General features: G+C 40.7%; 1 protein-coding gene across 5 annotated transcripts; it reads left to right on the top strand.

Annotated features, from left to right (window-relative positions):
- Window positions 1–2102: 2102 nt before the first annotated feature.
- Window positions 2103–20500, top strand: LOC132382564 (uncharacterized). Of its 5 annotated transcripts, none has more exons than XR_009508391.1 (7): window positions 2127–2180; window positions 6707–6912; window positions 7200–7274; window positions 9697–9774; window positions 10439–10595; window positions 17839–17980; window positions 19185–20500. XR_009508391.1 is itself a non-coding variant. In XM_059952891.1 (7 exons), the coding sequence occupies exons 3-7, from the start codon at window positions 7202–7204 to the stop codon at window positions 19420–19422; spliced, it is 759 nt and encodes a 252-aa protein (XP_059808874.1). In that variant the 5' UTR covers window positions 2127–2180; window positions 6707–6912; window positions 7200–7201; the 3' UTR covers window positions 19423–20497. The 5 variants fall into 5 exon arrangements, 2 of the variants coding, with proteins under 2 accessions (XP_059808873.1, XP_059808874.1); XR_009508389.1 differs by having other exon boundaries at window positions 9611–9774; XM_059952891.1 differs by having other exon boundaries at window positions 7200–7259; window positions 9611–9774; window positions 19185–20497.
- The last annotated feature ends 708 nt before the right edge of the window (window positions 20501–21208 follow it).

Raw genomic sequence — 21208 nt, 5'->3', positions numbered from 1 at the left:
TGGGGGTTAAACTTGTGATCGACTTGTCCTCCTATCCCGGGGATGGGGGTAGTCTCGTACTCTCAGTCGCTTCACGCCACGGAAACCGGCATAAGCATGGCCTGATAGGCTCAGGATAGACTTTAACTAAGCTGAGTGTGCCCTTATCAGAGAGGAATTTCATAACTCAGTTCCTCAACTACTAAATGCATGTTCGCCCATAATGGAGCAATGAAAACTTTGAGGCAGAACAGAGGTTGAAGAAACAAGAACTACTAAGGATTGCTGAGCCACAGGAGGTAATTTTGAAATTAAAGTCAAAGTCAAGTTTATCGTCATTTGCACAATTACATATACACATAGGTGCAATGAAGAACTTACTTGAAGTAACATCATGGGCATTTAGCATCATATAATCAGCATTCACAAGAAACAAAAACACTAATTGAACATAAAGTATGTCCAGTGTTACAAGAAAAAACACAATTAGAACAAACAAAATGGCAAATCCATTTTAATGCAAAGTGAGCAAAATAATCACACACCCAAGAAAGCCTTGCTGTAAATCCAAAGCAACACACAAAATGCTGGAGAAACTCAGCTGGTCAGGCAGATTCATTGAGAGTTGACGTTTCAGGCCAAGACCCTTCTTCGGGACTGGTGATAACTTCAGAAAGGATCACAAATTGGTCACAGCGTTGCTAAACTGTTGTGATTAGGGTTGTGCCAGATGACTCAAGGACTGAATGCTTGAAGCGAAGTAGTTGTTCTTGTATTGTACCTGGTGTAGTGGGCTTTAGGCTTCTGAACCCCCTGCCCAGTAGTGGCTGTAAGAAGATGGCATGGCCTGAATGGTTGAGATCTTGGATGATGGATATTGGCTCCTGCAAGCATTGTATTATATTTATAAATTGGCCAGTAAATGGAATTGCTATTTAGGCAGAGCAGTGGAGACGAAAGTAATCAAAATCAGAAATATTTACATGGACTGCTGCCATAAGGAAACAGTATCTATCATCACAGACCTCCATCATCCAAACCATGCTGTCTTCTCACTACTACCATAGGGCAGCAGGTTACCTAATAACCACCAGGCTCCTAAACCATCCTGGTTAACTTCAACACCTCTACTCTGAACTGATCCTATTATCTACAGACTCACTTCTGAGGACTCTTTACGACTCATATTCGCAGTAATATTTTTAAATTGCACCGTTTGCCTTCTTGATTGTTTGGCAGTTTTTTTTTTACCATTTATGTGTAATTCTTCCTAAAATTCTATTGTATTTCTTTTTTCTATAAATACCTGCAAGAAAATGATTCTCAGAGTAGTATGTGGTAATATACTTTGATAATGAATTTACTTTAAATTTTAAATCAGATTTTACTATCACTGAATATTACATGAAATTGGTTGTTTTGCTGACTTCTATTTATGATAAAAATCTATAAATTACAGTTATTATTAAATAGTGCAAAAAAGGAGTAGTGGACCTTTCAGATGGAGGGGAAGAAGATATTCCTAAACCGCTGAGTCTGCATCTTCAGAATCCTATACCTCTTCCCTGTTGGTAGAATTAACAAATTTAAATATGTTTGGAAGAATTGTAGGTCCTTTCGGACTGATGTCATGCTGTGGTTAACTGTCCTCCTTCTCTTTTCCTTCATTGTGTGAAACAATAATTTGCGACATCAGAGAACTAATGAAAATTATGTCCTAAGAAGAGGTCATCATTAATATGAGCTAAAAAAAATTGCACTACCCAATCTCTTTTCCCAGATATTAGTGCACGCTTGTGTAGGCTACCACACTGTGTATCAAGGACTCTTTCAAACCTGTATCTTAAAGTTATTTGTTTTATTTAAATAATTTTTATTTTTCACATCATGGTCTGGAGACTTCCCAAGTAATTTTCTAAATTTTCATCTGCCTCAGTGTAGAAAGTTGCGGTGAGAATTCACCCATATTTCCCTTCTTACCACTTTTGCTAAGTGTACATTGATAACATAGAAAACAAAATATTCATTGGATCTATGTAGACTGTGTACTGCATGTGAGTAAGATAATACAAACAAAGCTAAGACATTTATTCTGCCTAGTGAATTCAGCAGTCACCTAGCAACCAGTAATGTAAACATGGCCCATTCCAAGGCTCAGAGCTCACCTTGATCAGAAGTTCGTGGATATTTGGCAGTCTAGAGTAAGTAATTCATCATATTTTTTCAAACCTCACAGAATAAATTTTGTTCCTTTGAGATCCTGTTCAAGCTGGTTCAGGCTATGAAATAACTGACCTAAACTTAATCTGTAGTCGGTGCTGTCTACAAGGTAGTCATGGGAAGAACATTGAATTTAAGTTGCATATCCATCTTAGTACCGACTCATAAGCTTGTGAGTTTAAGACCTGGGATGAGAGCACAAAAACCCCGACTGCTACTCTAGTGCTGTGCAGGGGAGAGTGCTGCACTTTCCAGGGTGCCCCATTTCCCGTGAAATGCTAAATCAAGATTTCTGAGGCGATACCTCAAAAAGGAGGCATTCGTCATTAAGGACCCCATCCCCTAGGACATGCCCCCTCCTCATTGTTCCCATCAGGGAAGAGGTAGAAAAGCCTGAAGGCACACACTCTACATTTTCGAAATAGCTTCTTCCCCTCCGCTATCAGATTTCTGAACAGACCCATGAACACTAACTCACATTTGTTTTTACTCTCTTATTGCACTACTTTTAAAAATGTATATAAATACAGTATACTGCATATATAAGTATATATTAACTATATAGTATATATGTGTGTGTGTGTGTGAGAGGAAGAGGGGAATATATATATATTTCATATCATAAATTTATAGCTTTTTCATGTATTGCACAGAACTGTTACCACAAAACAACAAATTTCATGCCGTATGCCAGCGATATTAAATTTGATTCTGATTCTGATTCTGATTCAGCTGTCAAAAGATCACACAGCATGACGGTTCAACGCAAGGGTTCTGACCAACATTTACTCCAAAACCAACATCATTAAAACAGGTTGCCAAGTTATTACCTCACTGCTATCTGTGGGACTTTGGCATGTGAAAATTGGCTTTTGTATTTCATCAATGTCAAATATTCAAATGTGTTTAATTAGGTGTAAAGCACTTTGGGATTTACTGAGGCCATGAAAGAACCCATATAAGTCTAAGTTCTTTCATTATAACTGGCATGGGAATAAGACGAGGAAAACTATCCAGGGTTTGGAAGTGGAATAGGGCAGGTGAAGTTGTCCAGGGGTCCTATTTCTGATAACTATCCAATTGCTCTTATTAATGAGTCTGTGTGTTTGTGCACTGCATGTAGACAATTAGAATTGACTGTAATGTTTGTGACTGTTGAATAACATCACAACCCATGAAAAATGGGATCTTGGCTCAGGCATCAGCGGGCAGCTAGGATCGGTGCAACTGCAAACCAGCCGAGAGTCACCACCTTCTGCAGAAGGAGGGGGAGTGATTGTAAAGCAGAGCCCAAGGCCTTGCACGGAGTATAAATGAGGTTTTCCAAGTGGCAGCTATTGATTTGCATTGGCTCCCTTAATTCTGTATCACCCAGATTTGCAATATGCAAAACTCTTACTGTGATGTCCCTATAAATTCTCGTGAGAAAGAAAGTCTGGAAATAAAGATCCCATCTGGCACCTTCATGGGACTTTGAGCCAGAGCTGAAACAATGCCAAATGGGTCTGTTCAGCAGAGAATGGGTTCATGCAAATGAGGCTGGGTAGACATACAGAATGCCGTTGATTGGCTGGCAAGTACTGTAAAACCCACAATAGAGGCCCGGTTTCACACAGTCACCAGAGCCCCTTATTGTTCTACTCTGAAACTGCTGCTGTGATGAGGGGAATCACACAGTGACAGTGACAAAACTCTAAAGATCCACAATAAAAATATTAAATTAACATTTATTTAACAGTGACGTTGAATTTAAAGGCAGGAATTTATCTCTCACTTGTCCATTTTAATATAATTTCTTATTTTGTTTCACTTTGTTTGAGCGCACAGACCCTGGTTGGATGAAATTCACGACACACATGGGCCTTTCAGTTCATTAATGCTTAATTGAATTGATCTGGTTGAGTACGAGACTCCCTTGTTTGCATTTTATAACTGGCAGACTAGCTGAATGAATTGTTTGTATGTGTGGTACGGGATTGCAATGCCACCAGCGGGCACACCAGATACCATGGTTACGGTACAGCCACTGTGCCAGCATGGTGACATCATTTTTAGTACTGGCGCCTACCGTTGCTGGGAGACCAAGAGCCAGGCTATGAAATCATTTTTTTTCCTTGCATAAAAAAAGCTATATACATAGCTTAGAGTAGGTACAGAATGTCACATAAATGCCAGGCAAAAGCAACTGATAGACAGACTTGAGATTTAGTCTGTCACCATCCGCTCAATAAAGCAGGGCTGTTATGACTATGCTGCTTTTGAAGACCCAATGCTCTCCAGCTGAAATCCATTTACATTCACCGAAAATGAATTTAATTCAAAAACACATTCACTGTATCTTTCCACCTTCGCACCCTCCCACCGCCCCGACTGTTCGTCATTAGCAGATGCACCCAGCAGTCTAGTTGTGATGCTGGGAGCAGAAGAAGATCTGTAATTGGCCTCAGCATCCTTCTGATGTTACATATCGTTGTTCTAAAATCATTGTTTGAGAATAGAAATGGGCATCAAATGATAAAACGGGCAGGACTGGTATTACACACAATGGATCCACAACTGTTCATACTTTGTCCACACTTAACACTTAAAAGATGGCAACAAGACACTCATCGAACTATCCTTCAGACACGTTCAATATTTTTAGACTATATAGATAGATCTGCCCATTATGCCACTGGGTTTTAGGGCAGCAATGAAGGTCCTCGCTGGTGTTCTTCAGGGTACCCTTCATCATCTTGGTAGCTTCCTCCTCATTTTCACTATCGTCAGTCATGCAAGACTCAGCTGGACACTCAGGAATACCATCACATTCAGATGGAGAAGGCTGTTTCCGTGATAATTTTGTTTTAACAGTCCCAGTTGCTAGCCCTGAGCTGAACCCCCCAAAACTGGAGGACCACTGAACCACCATTAGTCTGGCATCTACCCTTTGAACTGTTTGGCATGGGTGACCCTACCAAGAGCCAAAGCATAAAGCCTTGGCTCCAGCCAACGTAGCTCTCCAGGTCATTGAGGCACACAAGCTTCCAACTCCTTTGACAATGTTCTTGTCCTCTTGAAGGCATATTTTTTGAAGCAAAGGGAAAAAATGAATAACACAGTAGAATGCAGACAGAGAGGATTTTCACCCTGCACAAACACTGTACTACCTAGTGGTTAACTTCACTGTACGATGTGTCACTGTATTGCCATGGCAGTGTTGCTATAAAAGGCAAACAGTGAAGATTTTTCTCACTATGACAGCTTCCTCAGCTTGACCAAGAACACATCAGGTGCTGGTGTTGACAGTACTGAGCAAAAGTCTTTGGCACATATATATATATAGCTAGATCGCTTGAGACTTTTGCGCAGTACTGCATTGGTCAACATGGAATGGAAAGCGAGTTCAGAAATATGATGGGAATGGTGAGGGAGAGTTGTGAGAGAGGTGGCAGAGAAAGAGTGCCGGGGTGGGGCAGGTGTGCCGCGAACGCTGATACATCCAGCCATAAGATACCAGGCAAGGTAATTTTATTCCAAGCAACTGGTTTATTGCCTCTGTGGTGCTTTCCACTCCCTCCACTCCCTCCACTCTCCCTTCCCCTTATCCCAACCGATCCCTCTCTACCTGCCCCCTTCCCGCTCTCAGTCCACAATAGAGACCCACTATCAGAATCAGGCTTATTATCACTCAAATATGTCATGGAATTTGTCTTTTTTTTTCAGCAGCAGTACAATGCAATTCATAAAATTACTACAGTACTGTGGAAACGTCTCAGGCACCCGAGCTAGAATATTTTTAACTATTTGACAGCAGTGTGCGAATTTTTATTTACCATTTCAGTTTCTTTTGCCTGCTGCCTTTAGTGAATGGGATGGCTGCTCGGCTCCTGGCATACACTCAGGTGTCTGTCTTCACCTGGGGCTTGCTGGGTGATTCATGGCCAATACCTTCACTCCGTGTTTCTACTTGAAGCAGGGCCCATTGGGTCTTCAGTCAAAGTAAATTCATCACCAAAATACGTATATGTCACCAACTACTACTGTGAAATTATTTTTTTCTTGCAGGCATTCACAGAAATATAAAGAAGTTCAATAGAATATTTGAAAACTATGCATAAAGAAAGACCAATAAACAAGCAATGTGCAAATTGAAAATAAATACATAAATAAATGATACTGAGAACAGGAGGTCTAGAGTCCTTGAAAATCAAGTGGAAGCTGATCTGAGTTAAGGTGAACTAAGTGATCGACACTAGTTCAGGAGTGCAATGGTTGAAGGGTAATAACTGCTCCTGAACCTGGTGATGTGGAACCTAAGGCTCCTGTACCTCCTTCCTGATGGTAGTAGTAAGAAAAATCATGGTCTGGATGGTGGGATCCTTGATGATGGATGCTGCTTTCTTGTGGCAGTGTTCCTTGTAAATGTGCTCAATGCCTGGGAGGGCTTTGCCTATGATGGACTGGACTGTATCCACAAATTTCTCTAAACTTTTCCTTCCCCGGACATTGCTGTTTCCATTACCAGGTCGTGAAACCAGGCAGGATAATCTCCAATATGCATCCACAAGAGCTGAAGAATCTATAGAAACATCTGCAAAAGGAGCTGAAGACACCACTAAGCTTTCTGCAGCTACTAATAACTGGGACCAGGGAATGCAACCTGGGGTCTATCTTGTATAATCAAAAAGCTGCAGATTCTGGAATAGAAGCAACGTTGGAAATATTCAGCGGGTGAGACAGCATTGTGGAAGGAGAAACAGTTAAATTTTCAGGTTGGAGATAGAAGGTCTTCTCCCTGAAGCGTGAACTCAGAGTCTTTTTCCGTAAATGCTGCCTGAACGTTTCCAGCACTTTCCATTTCTGGGGAAATGGAAAGTGCTTTACATCTGGTGCATTAATCTTCCATGCATTTGTCTGATGTTAAACAGACTAAAATGACTAATAGAAGATCTTGTACAGTATGTATTTTTTAATCTGCTGAGTTTCCTTTAATTCTTTGCTATTGTTTCCCTTCGCAGCAATGATCAAACCAGCAACTACGATGAAGACGTCATTTCTCAGCAGCTCTGGTTACACAGGTCAATAAACGCAGGGTAATTTTCAAATTTGTATAAGGTGCTACATTTGATTTTTCACTCTGAACTGCTCAAGGAGAGCACATTAAGGTCAGAGTAGAACCAAAGTCAAAGAAGAATTATTATCAGAGTATATTTATTATATGTCACCATATACTACCTCGAGATTCATTTTTAGCAAACATTCACAGTGAAGTAAGTTCATAGAACTTATGAAAAACTGCATAAACAAGACTGACAACCAAGGTGCAAAGGACCAATTGTGCAAAAAAAAAATACTGAGGCATGAGTTGCAGAGTCCTTGAAAGTGAGTCTATAGGTCGTGGAGTCAGTTCAGTGTTGAGGTGAGTGAAATTATTCACACTGGTTCAGGAGCCCGATGGTTGTTGGGTCACAACTGTTCTTGAACCTGGTGGTGTGGGACCTCAGGCTCCTGTACCTCTGGCCTGGTGGTGGTAGTGAGGAGAGAGCATGGTTTGAATGGTAGCCGCCCTTGATGATGGAACAAATATGCACACGGTTTATTTTTACAAAACTATTAAAGTTTATTTACATAACAATCACATAAGATACATGCGTTCAGTATTTACAGGACAGTGAGTACGCTCAGATTGAAATATAAAAATATAGAATTATAAAACAGTCAATATAAAATATAAAATTATAAAACAGTCAATTCCCCATGGTGCCCACCACTCCCGGAAGTCCCCCCCAAGTGTACCCATTGCGACCACATGCTCCCTCTCCAAGGACAGCCGGGCATAAATGTATGCTCGGAAAAGGGGCAGGCAGACCACTCTCCCACAGTGTGACTCTCTCCCAGTACCACCCCTTTATTTAAATTACAAAACTATAGAAGTTTATTTACACGACAGTCACATAAGGTACAGATATTCAGTAGTTACAAGACAGTGAATACACTCAGATTATAATATAATTACTACCATCTATTAAACAGTTAATACCCCCAGGGGCTCTCCGCTCCTGGAAGTCTCCCAGTGTACCCATTGCAACTGCATGCTTCCTCTCCAAGGACAGCTGGGCACGAGCATATCCTTGGAACAGGGACAGGCAGTTAGCCCGGGCAGAACCCCTCCACTTTCCACCACCTAGACCTGTGAATGGTCATCTTGGCCAAACCAGGAGCAAGCCCACTAGGAGATCCTCCTCTCGACCTTCCCCCCCCTTCCATATTGGGTTCCCGTATATAAGGAATGCAGTGTAAAAATGAGTATGTACGATGTGACACTGATCTTCAAAGTCATCCCTTTCATTATGTTCACCTGGATAAAGATAATATCAGAGAACATAGAAATCAGCAGATGCTGGAAGCCTGAAATAGAAGTAGGAAATGTTGTAAATGCTCCGAAGTTTAGCGACCATCTATAGAAAAAGAGAGAGAAACAGAGCTGTAGAAGTTTCAGCTGGTGGCCTTTCATCAAGCCTGCAGGTTGTTAGAGGTGAAAAAAATTTAAACCATCACCCGAACACGGAAAATGGAGAGGGAAAGAACAAGGGTGGGGGGGGGGGGAGGTCTATAGTGGAGTGTAAGGCATTAAGAAGGAATTAAGTAACCAACAAATGATAATATAAAGGGATAAGGAGGCTCTGAGCTCAGGTTATGTATATTTATGTCTCATAGTCAATTCCTATTGGGTTGGATCCATTGGGCAAGGACAATAAATGTTGGCTTTTTCAGCAAACCTAAACCCCATGAAATAAATAAGAAATAAAGCAAAGGAGCTGGATTATTGTCAGTATACACTCAGTGGCCACTTTATTAGGTCCTTCCTATACCTAATAAAATGGCACTGAGTGCATGGTCATGATCTTCTGCTGCTACTGTAACCCAACTACTTCAGGGCTTGATGTGTTGTGCATTCAGAGATGCTTTTCTGCACACCATTGTTGTACCCCGTGGTTATTTAAGTTGCGGTCACCTTCCTGTCAGTTGGAATCAGTCTGGCCAGTCTCCTTTGACCTCTCTCATTAACAGGGCATTTTCAGTCACAGAACTGCCGCTCAACGTTTTGATTTCTGCACCGCCCTCTGTAGACTCTAGAGACTGCTGTGCATGAGAATCCCAGGAGATCAGCAGTTCCTGAGATACTCAAGCCACCCTGTCTGGCACCAATGATCAATGCCACTTAGATCACATTTCTTCCCATTACGAAGTTTGGTCTGAATAATGACTGAACCTTTACGCCATGTCTGCATGCTTTTATGCATTGCATTGCCGTCACAAGATTGGCTGATTAAGTACTTGCATTAATGAGCAGGTGTACAGGTGTAGCTAATAAAGTGGCCGCTGCGTAGACTTAACTCTCGATCAAGAGAAAGTGTTTAAATTGCAGATTTCAGGAACCATCTTCAAAGTACATGGAACGAGGGTTTCCATAAAGCTGTAATTCGGGACAACTTTTCCTTGATTGTCACACAGCTTCAGATATCGCCAGTGTTCTACAGACTTCTACGGGAAAAGGGGATTCTATCTGACCAACAAATCCGAATAATACAGGTATGGAAGGGAACAAAAATGGCTCTGGTCCTAAACCTGACTTCTGGGCTTGAAAAGGCATAATCACTTAAGATTCATGGTACACAGTGGCATGAGTTGACATTAGTGGAAAATGGGATCAGGCTTAACTAGGACATTTCTCCCAGTTAAATCAGCTAGCTGTGAACACTTACTGTAGAGGGTCACAGATAAAGGGTTGTAACTTGGCTGAAGCGCTTGATAGTTGCATGTACCTGCGGGAAGTTTACTTATAGACACAGCACGGTAACAGGCCCTCCCAGCCCACCGAGCCCAATTACACCCATGTGACCAATTAACCTACTAACCTGGACATATGTCTTTGGAATGTGGGGGGAAACCGTGGCACCCGGATGAAACCCATGGGGAAAATGTGCAAACTCCTTACAGACAACGACAGAACTGAACCTGGGTCGCTGGCCCTGTATGAGCATTAAACTAACTATTAGGCTATTGTGCTGCCCCATAAAATTACCCATGCATTGGTGGTTTCTGTGAAAGTTGAAAACAGGAACTAAAGTAACAATAAGTGAAAGGGTGTTTCTTCTTGCATTTGCTTCTTTATTCAAATATGATTTTAGTTCTGACTTAATTTTTGTTTTATTTTCGTAGATCTTACATTCAATTGTATCCTTTATACTTGCAGAGGGAAGGCAGCCAAGAGTATAAAGTTGCCAAATTGCTCTCGCTGTTGGAGGCTGAAGGACAGTGGGTCTTGGAGCCATTCTCTGAGGTGCTAAAAGAGACGGGCTATGTTGAATTGGCTAAAGCCTTAAATAATGCAGCATTAACAAGGAGCCTAGGTAAAGGGAAATAATGAAAATTAAATTGGTTAATTTACATGTGAAATAAAATATGACTTTTGTCTTATAATTCCTTTCCCATTGTAGGCCTAGGACATTCTGTTTAATAGCCCCTTGCATGTCTACTTTATCATTTTCTTTAGCACAATCCATTAACGCTCCTTCTTATACCCAGGTTAAAATTTTTCTGTGTCCATCTTCAGAATCAACATGAAGCAAATGGTGAATGTTCTAACCATTAGGCCCTGGCCCAACCTGAAACTGGCCTCAGCAATCTGAGATGGTTACTTCTTGCCTGTCACACCTTCATAGGCAGGCATTATTTATTTATTTATTGATTGATTGATTGATTGAGGTACAGTGTGGAATAGTATATTCCAGCCCCGTGAGCCACACTACCAGCAAACCTCAATTTAATCCAAGTCTAATGATGGACAATTTACGATGACCAATTAACCTACCTACTGTGCGTCTTTGGACTGTGGGAGGAAACCAGAGCACCTGGAGGAAAACCACGCTGTCACGGGGAGAACGTAGAAACTTCTTACAGGCAGCGGCCGGAATTGAAAACTGGTTGCCTGTACTGTAAAGCATTGTGCTAACCACTATGCTACCATGCCACCCTTCTCTATTCAAATCTGTGGTTGCTCTCAAATATGTGCCAAGAAGTGGACATAATACTGTGACAGGTGCTAGGGAGAGTACATAATACCATAGTATTTGATAACCATATCCTGGGATAAAGACTCTGATTATCTGCTCCGTCTATGCCTCCCATTATTTTATATAGTCCAGCCCTCAGCTTCCGACATTTCAGAAAATGTGATGCAAGTTTGTCTAAGCTCTCCTTATAGCTAATACTGTCCAATCCATGTGATATCCTAGTGAACCTCTTCTGTACCTTATCCAGAGCCTTCACATCCTTCCTGTAATGTAGCAACCTGCACTAAACACAATACCCCAGATGTGATCTAACTAGAATTTTTATGCAGCTTCAACATGACTTTCTGTTTCTGCTCAGTGAAGGCAAGTATGCCATATGACTTCTTTACCAGCCTATCTACTTGAGTTGTGACTTCAAGGGAGCTATGGCCGGGTCCAAACCTGGTGGTTGGACAATTTAAACTCCGGCCCAGGGAGACTGGAAGGCAGGATGTCAGGAATATTGGGTCGGCTCGGGCTAATTTCGCTTGCTCTCCTGCGATGTTCGCTCCTCTCTCCACGGTGCTGAGGCAGTGAGACTGTTCCGGTTGCTACGCGCTTCATGTCTGCCAGCTTCACGTCAGTTTGCCCCTCTATATGATGAACTGAGACCAAGGCTTTGGGCCTACCCTGGCTGCTCTGGTGATTTGGGTCTATGGACTCAGTTCGGTTTGGAATGCTGTTGCTCACTTCTATTGTTTGCATGATTTGTGCTTTTTCCTCTTTCTCTGTGCACTAGATGTTGGCCTTTCTTTTTTTTAGATTGAGTTATTTTGGGTTTCTTGCTGTGTGGTTGTCTGCAAGCAGGCAAATCTTAAAGGATGTTTAATTTATCCATTCTTTGACAATAAGTGTACTTTAATCTTGACTTGGACCCCGAGATCCTTCTATATATCAATGCTCCTTAGGGTCCTGCCATTCACTGTATAATTTCCACTTTCACAAAATGCTACACCTCATCCTTGTCCAATGCATTAAACTCCATTGACTATATCTTCAACCATATTTGTGACTGATCTTGTTGAAGTGAATCTCAGGGTTGTACGTAGTGACATATACAAACTTTGTTAATAAAATTTACTTTGAGTTTGATCTATATCCTGCTATATAATTTTAAACTTTTCTCACCATCCATTTTCATGTTGACTGCAAACTTAACTAAATAACCGACCTACATTTTTTACCCAAATCATTTACATGTATTACAAACGAAGGGGGCCATGGCACTGCTCGTTATGGAACACCATTAGTCATAGATCTTGATTCAGTTTAATACCTGCCAAGTTCAAGTTTATTATCTTTCAACCATACATGAATATAGCCAAACGAAACAATGTTCCTCTGGGGTCAAACAAGGTGCAAAACATACAAGGCACAATGCTGTACCAGACACAACACAGTATGTTCAAGAGAGCAAGTAAACATACAATCACACAAAAAAATTATAGCCCAAGACCTTGAGCGACATAACCTACAAATTGATGGTGCTATTCCCAGCAGCCGCAGACAAGCACACACAAACAAGCAGTGCAGCTTGTCCACCTTCTGCCTTCCAATTTTGAATCCAATCTACCAAGTCCCACATGCCTTAATCCTTTGCATCAGCTTACCACAAGGGAGCTTATTGAATGCTTTACTATACATCCACTGATCTCACCCAACCATCACCATGTAGTGTAGCGGTTAGCATAATGTAGAGGTTCCCAACCTGGGTCCACGGACCCCTCAGTTAATGGTAGGGGTCCATGGTATAAAATGGTTAGAAACCTCTGGCATAATGCTTTTACAGCCCGAGTGACCTGGGTTCAATTCTGCAAGGAGCTTGTACATTTTCTCCATGACCGCGTGGGTTTCTTCCAGGATGCTCTGCATTCCTCCCATCTTTCAAAGACATACAGTTTAGTAGGTTGGCTTGTCGCATGGGTGTAATTAGGCATCATGGGCTCATTAGGTAGGAAGGACCTGTAACCGTGCTGTATCTCTAAATAAATAAGTATCTTCTCCTTTAAAAAACGCAATCAGATTTGTCATACATGACTTCCCCATATCTGGGAATCTCATGGATTTGTTTTGTAGTCTCTTGAATCAAAACTGCGAAGTTCTATGGCCTTCAGATTGCAGTCCAGTTAACTGCTTCCACACCAAGTTGCATGTACGCACCTAAACAAAGCAATAATTTGTTTCTTTTATATAATATGAACAAGTAATCCCTGCATTACTGGGGTTTGTATTCATAAAAATGGTCAATATCACAAATTTTCCATAAAGCAAATCTCTGCCAACACTTAAAATGCAACTTGTAAAATCTTACTTTTCTGTTGATTTATTTACTTATTTTTCTCATAAATTCCATGAATGTGAATTTTATTCCAAACCTCAGAATGTTAGGTAGTGATCTGTGAATTCTGTAAGGACAAATTTCTATCACCTGAACAGGTGTCCGTATTGATAGAAATATGAGAATATTCTTTCAAACTGATCTTTGATTAAATAAACAAAAGAATTTGGTGAAGTCCGATATAAAATTTCATTGGACTGGGATGGCCCTGTTCGTAGCACAGAATGTAGAAGCCCTAGGGTTAGAAGATTGATGTGATTTTTTTTACTCCAGGTTGCAAATGCAGGGATACAAGTGCTGTCAATGCGGTTTTTAGGGCATTTACAGGGCATGCTTGGAAAGAAATCAAATGTGCAGAGTAACACACAACAAGAAATACTGGAGGAACTCAGCAGGTCAGAAGCACCTATTGAAATGAATAACAGAGTATATTGGCAATAAAACCTATTTCATCAGAGGCCCAGTAAGCAGGTTTTAAAAATTATTTTTATTTAGAGACATAGCATGATAACAGGCCCTTCTGGCTCAATGAGCCCACACTGCCCAATTGTACCCATGTGTCCAATTAACCAATGAACTCCCTGTGTTGAAATCCACTTGCCACTCCTCAGCCCACTTCCCGAACTGATCAAGATTCCTTCGTATTCTATGATAACGTCCTGCATTATCAAGACCACCTCCTAATTTTGTGTCATTTACGAACTCACTGATCAAATATTGTCAATTCACATCCAAGTCAGTTTATTTTATTTAGAGATACAGTGTGGAACAGGCCCTTCCTGCACTTCGAGCCACACCACCCTGCTACCCCCAGTTTAATCCTCGCTTAATCAAAGGATCATTTACAATGCCCTACCAACCTGTCTGGTGTGTTTTTGGATTGTGGGAGAAAACCGGAGGACCCAGAGTAAACCCACGCATTCCATGGGGAGCACCTAACGTACAGACTCCTTATTACAGGTGACGCTGAAGTTGAACCCCAAACTCTGCCGCCCGAGCTGTAATAGTGTCACGCCAACTGTTCTGCTCCATGGCGCTCCTTGTGTATAATTAACAAAAAACATAGGCCCCCTCCAATGCTGACCCTTGCAACGTACCACTAGACACCTGCCTCCATTCTGTTTGTTCTCTGAATCTTGTGCATATAGCAATAAACTTGACTTGACTGTATGTAAATTGGCTGCTACATTCCTACATTGCAATAGAAACTACATCAACAACCATTTTTGAATGTTCTGAGGTTGTCGAAACTCAGTTTATTTCCAAACAAATCTGAATCCAAATTCAAACTTGGTAGAATCTGGAAGTTATTTTTTGTACTTTAATACACAAATTAAAATATTTGATTCCCATCTTAATGTCTCACCAGTGAAATATAAGTTACAAATTAAATTGAGTCTGCTAACACATAGCTCACGTTGAAGGAATGCTGAGCTGACCATCTCAGCATTTCAGCCAATGCCTCACACCCAAGTAGTTCTTAGAATGACTTTCATTTCGTCTTTTGATTTGGTTGAGCATATGATAAAAATGCTTCTACTTGGAAGGCCCATTGAGTTTTACAAATTATACAAGACGCTTAACACAAAGACTGTGCGAAACAAGACATTAGTGAAAAAATACTCAATTAGACAAATCCATGGTAGTGCAGAGAAAGTCCACACAGTGTTCTGTTGCTGAGGCAGGATTAGGATTGTGCAGGTCATTCAAGAACCTGCTGGATGCTCTGGAAAGCACATATGGATACCTATGAACCTGATGGTGTAGGACTTCATGTTTCTATAGTTCGTGCCTAACTGTAGCAGCAAGGAGAAGGCTTGACCAGGATGGCAGGGGTCTTTGGTGATAGGTCCCATCTTCATGATACAGCATCTTATTTAGATGCCATCAGGATGGGGAAGGTCATACACAAATCAGACTGGGCTATCATCACTACTCTCTGTAGCTTCCTGCATTCCTGTGTATTGGAAATGCTGTTCCAGGCTATGATATAGTAACCAGCTAGGATACTTTCAATAAAGCATCTCTAGAGGTTTGTTAGATAATTTGGTGACATGCCACAGCTCCCTAAATTTCTGAGAAAGCAGAGGCACATGATTTGTATCTCTGTGCTGAACTCAGGGCAGCTCATTCGAGATGTTAAGGCCCAGAAATTCAAAGTTGCTAACTCTCTCCAGTTCTACCAATGAAAGCGGTGGTCTCTCCTCTTTCAAAGTCAATGATTAACATGATCTTATTATTACAGCACCATTCAACCAGGTGCCCCATCTCATCTCTGTACTCTGCTTCACCACCACCCGTGATTCAGACAACAGCAGCGATGTCATCGTCATCAGCAAATTTATAGATGGCAGTAGAACTGTTCAAGTTCCCATAACCATATTAGGACTAAGTATTTATAATCACATTGATTATATTAATATCAATTAGAACAATCTGCCCAATCTGATAATGATAGAAGGTCGTGTTACATGTATGATTATCAGTACTACCATATTTCTGGCAAGTGGTATTTATTCTGGGTGGCTGGGCATTTTGAAATGGTGACATCGTTATCTAATAGAAGCCTAACCAGCAGGCTGTGAAACAGGAGACAGCAGCAGCCTATGTCCCAGCTTGAATTGGGCAATTCAATAAAATCACAGCTGAACGAGTCCACCCGATCCCCACATCCCCCTGAATTTCCTATTGCCGAAAGATCTATCTTGAACGTACTCAAACACTGAATATTCACAACCATTCGAAGTAGGGATGTCCAAAGATTTACAATCCTCAGTAAAGACATTTTCCTCATGTCAGCATTAAATAGCCAAGTACTTACACTGAAATGATGCGTCTTACTTGTAGCTTTAACATCCTGAGGAAACATTCTCTCCACATCCCCCTTATATCCTTGCATATCTGAATGAGACTACCTCTCCTCCTTCTAAGCCTAGTCCTCTTGTAGTGTTTAGTCAAGGAATCAACCCTGTCAATTGGCTCCAATGAAATCATGGATAGTTTGAAAAATGGCATCAGTGTTCTTAGTGGTGTGGAGAGGACAATCACAACTTTTTTATTGACTATAAGTTATAGTGGAAATGAAAAGGTAAGAGGGGAGACAAGTTCTGAAACCTGAAGCTGAACTAAAGGACAATGTCTTGGGTGTTACTTTTAATATAGTCAAGTTAAGACAGTAAAGAACAGGATGATGAGATTTGTAAAATTATATTTTTTCTTTTTTTGGAGCTGAGGGAATGAGAAAGACAAGCTTTATTAACATGAATGTAGAACACTATATATCCCAAAACACTGAATGGGTAATGAATCAGTGAATGAAATTATGTAAGGAGATACAGGAGCCATTTTGTACACAGCAAGGTGCTCTGTACAGCAATGAAGTAAATGATCAATTAATCTGTTTTTGATAGTTTACTGTGGGAGGCATGTTACTCAGGATATATCCCTGCTCTTTGTTGCATAATTTACTGGCAATGCTAATATCTACCTAATCACCGGAATCAGAGTTGTTGGATTTCAGACAAAAAATGGTGTTCTGTTACTGTAGCACTCTCTCCGCACTTCAGGGATGTATCGGTCTAGATTATCTCAAATCCTTAACGTGTGCTTAAAGTCAATACTTATTGCTTGAAGAATGCAAATTCCAATAACTGGGAAAAAAAGTTCCGAAAGACGGTAGGATTAAACAAAGGATTGCAGCACATGACACACAATGCATAAAAGTATGCAGGCATGGTCAAGAGGTTCAGTTGTTGTTCAAACCAAACATCAGAATAGGGAAGGGAAGAAATGTGATCTAAGTGACCTTGACCTTGGAATGATTACTCATGCCAGACAGGTGATTTGAGTATCTCAGAAACTGCTGATCTCCTGGGATTTTCATGCACAACAGCCTCTAGAGTTTACAGAGAATGGTGTGAGAAACAAAAAGCACAAATCATCTAGTGTGTGGCAGTTCTGTAGGCGAAATCACCTTGTTAATGAGAGAGGTCAGAGGAGAGTGCACAAATTGTCAAACCTTGAAGTGGATGGGCTACGGAAGGAGATACCTAATGAAGTGGCCACAGATTGTATTTCTTATCACATTCATTTTAATTCTGGTTATATATTTTGTCTACTTCCATAGCCACAGAAGATTATAATTGTCTACTGTTGAACTGGCTAGGCATCATTCCAAAGACTTACGCTTGTATGTGTTCACAGAGAAACGGGATAATGGTGGTAAGAGAGACAAGCTTTGGAAACAAGTACAAACACTTGAACAAGAGCTACAGAAGGGCTACATGGAGGAGGCACTTACTCTCAAAAGAGCCCTGGGAGACATGAAGAGAGAGTATTTACTACGGTAAAAGGACTTCATAGTACAATGATGGAATCTCAAGAAAGAGAAAGCATTAATGATTCAGATCTGAGACCCTAATTTGGCACCCGGAAAAACAGAGAATGAGTTAGTTTTAAGTTGCAAATGGAACAATTTACACCAACCAATTAACCTACCAACCAGCACGTCTTTGCACTGTGGGAGGAAACCGCAGCACCCGGAGGAAACTGACGCAATCAAGGGGAGAACATACAAACTCTTTACAATTGGCGGCAGTTGGAATTGAACCCGAGTTGCCTGTACTATAAAGCATTGTGTTAACCACTACACTACCAAGCCACCTAAAACTTCTCCCAATCACACACCCAATGCAACCTATCTGCCTCTGGTCTCCTGTGCCATTACAATGACACCCATTGCACGTCTGAGAACTGATATTTCAACCACCATCAGGTCAGCTTCTACACCTTTAACTCTTTAACTTTAGGTAACTCACTCTTACCTTCTTCTTGTTTGAGAACTACCCATTTTTGTCCATCATCCATTGTGATTTTGGCTTGGTTTTTTATTTCATATTGTTGTATTCCGGTTATGCTCATCAATCCTGCTATTAGTACAGATAAAGTTGCATAATTTGATCCGGTTACTACAATATATTTGGTCCACTCAATCACAGATAATCCCTTTGTCCATCCCATCCCTCCTTCACCTTCTCCATTTACTCTCTTCCCAGTTCTGATGATGGGACAATTAACCTGGACAATTAACTCTTCCTCTCTCCACAGATGCCGCCCCATCTTGATGAGTATTCACAGCATTTTCTGTTTTTATGTCAGATTTCTAGCATCTGCAGTTTTTGATTTTTTGATTTGCATGTTAAAATTCTGGTGCAGGTACCCACAGCATCAAAATGTAAGTATGGTTGTATATCTCTACTACCAGTTCAAATTTATAAAATCAGGTGTGATATTTATTGAACTTCTACAACAATTTCATCAGCAAGGCAGTTTAAATGGTTTCAGCATGGACTGAAGGGCTTGGTTTGATGCTGTACTTCTCTCTCGAAAAATTTGTCTCATTCAGTATCTAATCCTATAATGCAAGAGGAAAGAGAAGGAGAAGGTGGGTTGGTAGAAGGTTGATAAGGGAGGATTTGTAGAGTCGAGAGAGGTGTGGGGGAGAAAGGAAATGTGTTTGACAATACTAATTGATCCATAATAACCTTTAGGTTACAGAATTTGGAAAATGAGTTGGCCTTCATGGAAAGGGAGAGAGATGTTGCCAGAAAAGAACAAAAGGTGGCACTGCTGAAGAAAGAATCACTTCTGAAGGAGAACAAGGAACTTCTGAAAATATTAAGACACTTGCGCCAATCCTTAGAACATCATGAAAGCAAATGGAATGGTGCAGCCTCGACTCATCAGACTTTGTTATATAACAATCCTACTAGACAGAAGTGGAATTAATTTCATTTCATCCACTACAGTTTAATCTTTAGTTGTTTTGTTCTTTTCAAATGGAACTACTGTTTGTGATTTTCTTTTCCATCACAAATTCTTATTTTGTCATTGAAAACAGAAAAGGCTGGAAAATCTCAGCAGACCATGTGGCGTCCATGGGAAGATAATGGTTGAGGCTGAAGAAACTCCTTCGGAATACTGATGGTGTCTTGAAGTTGAACCACTATTGTTTCTCTTTCCATGTATGACGCCTGACCTGTCACAAAGTCATGGTACTACACAGCATGGTAAAAAGGACCTTTGGTCCATTTCAACCATTCTAACCAAGTTATCTAACTAAGCTAGTCCCATTTGTCTACATTTGGCCCTTATCACTCTAAACCAGGGGTTGCCGACTTCTTTTATACCATGAACCAATACCTTTCAGCAAGGGGTCAGTGGATCCCAGATTGGAAACCTCTGCTCTAAGCCTTTCCTACCTACAAAACACTTTTCCAGCATTTTCAGATTTGCAACATCTACAGGTTTTTTTTTGGTTTTCACATCTTGCACCTGCTGATTAATATCCAGTCGCCATGATATTTTGTACCCCTTTGAAGGAATTTCAGAAGCATTTCATCTTACAAAATGTTCTAGTAATTAGAATGCCTCATTTTGTTATTCTTCTGTAGTTGAAATACATCTCTGCAAATACAATAGCAGTACATAAGTTATATTACTGTAGTATACTGAGAGGCTACACTACTTCAGTATTGTAGTATACTGCAGAAGTTATACTCAGCCTGTATTCTACAATACTGCAGTTTTTCCTGATGAAGAGCAATCCATACTAAATGGTTTTTGGTGAAAAGTGACTCTGATGTTGCTTACAGGAATAATGCAGTCTGTGCAAGGTTTCTTCCCAATTCTATTAATGTTATGTGAGGTAATGGGGAAATTTTAAATAAACACCAACAACACAGCTAAAACCAGTTCGTCTCTGATTATTTTACTTTGGAAATAACATGGATGGTAAATTATTTGCATCCAAGACCAATGGAATTAATGCCTCTGAACTCTGTTTGCAATACTTCAGACAGTCTTGACCAAGTTTCTCTTGGCTCTGAGATAATTACCTATTCCAATCATACTTTTATATGTCAGAAAATGTTTGCTGATAAACGACAACTACTAAGTTATAGTCAGTGGCCACTCTCCTGTACCCTAATAAAGAGGAAACTGAATGTGTGTTCATGGTTTTCTGCTGCTGTAGTCCCTCCACTTCAAGGTTCAATGTGTTGTGTATTCAGAGTTGCTCTTCTGCACACCACTGTTGTAACGCGTGATTACTTGAGTTACTGTCACCTTCCTGTCAGATTGAACTAGTCCGACTATTCTCCTCTAACCTCTCATTAACAAGGCATTTACACCCACAGAACTGCTGCTCACTGAGAATCTTTTATGTTTTTTCGTGCCATTCTCTGTAAACTCTAGAGGTTATTGAGCATGAAATTCCCAGATGATTGGCAGTTTCTGAGATACTTAAATCTGCCCTCCTGGCACAAGCATTTCACAGTCAAAGTCACTTACATCACGTTTCTTTCCCACTCTGATGCTGGGTCTGAACAACAACTAAACCTCTTGACCATGTCTGCAAGCTTTCATGCATAGAACTGCTGCCACATGATTGGCTGATTAGATACTTGCATTAACAAGCAGGTGTATAGGTATACATAATAAAGTGGCCAGTGTACAGTTAAATGGCTTCACGTGAGTGTTATCGCAAAACATTTGGTAAGGCAATTTTAGCAAT

Source organism: Hypanus sabinus, chromosome 28 (genome assembly GCF_030144855.1).
Source record: "Hypanus sabinus isolate sHypSab1 chromosome 28, sHypSab1.hap1, whole genome shotgun sequence".
Taxonomy (NCBI): Eukaryota; Metazoa; Chordata; class Chondrichthyes; order Myliobatiformes; family Dasyatidae; genus Hypanus; species Hypanus sabinus.
Note: the sequence above shows the minus strand (reverse complement) of the source record. Positions and strands in the feature narration are given on the sequence as shown.

Bases quoted from the DNA above. Each gene is read 5' to 3' on its own strand.
- LOC132382564 (XM_059952890.1), top strand. From the start codon at position 7,202: ATGATCAAACCAGCAACTACGATGAAGACGTCATTTCTCAGCAGCTCT. The intron at 7,260-9,610 runs GTCAATAAACGC...TTTAAATTGCAG, and splicing joins CAGCAGCTCTGGTTACACAG to ATTTCAGGAACCATCTTCAA. The intron at 17,981-19,184 runs GTAAAAGGACTT...AATAACCTTTAG, and splicing joins AAGAGAGAGTATTTACTACG to GTTACAGAATTTGGAAAATG.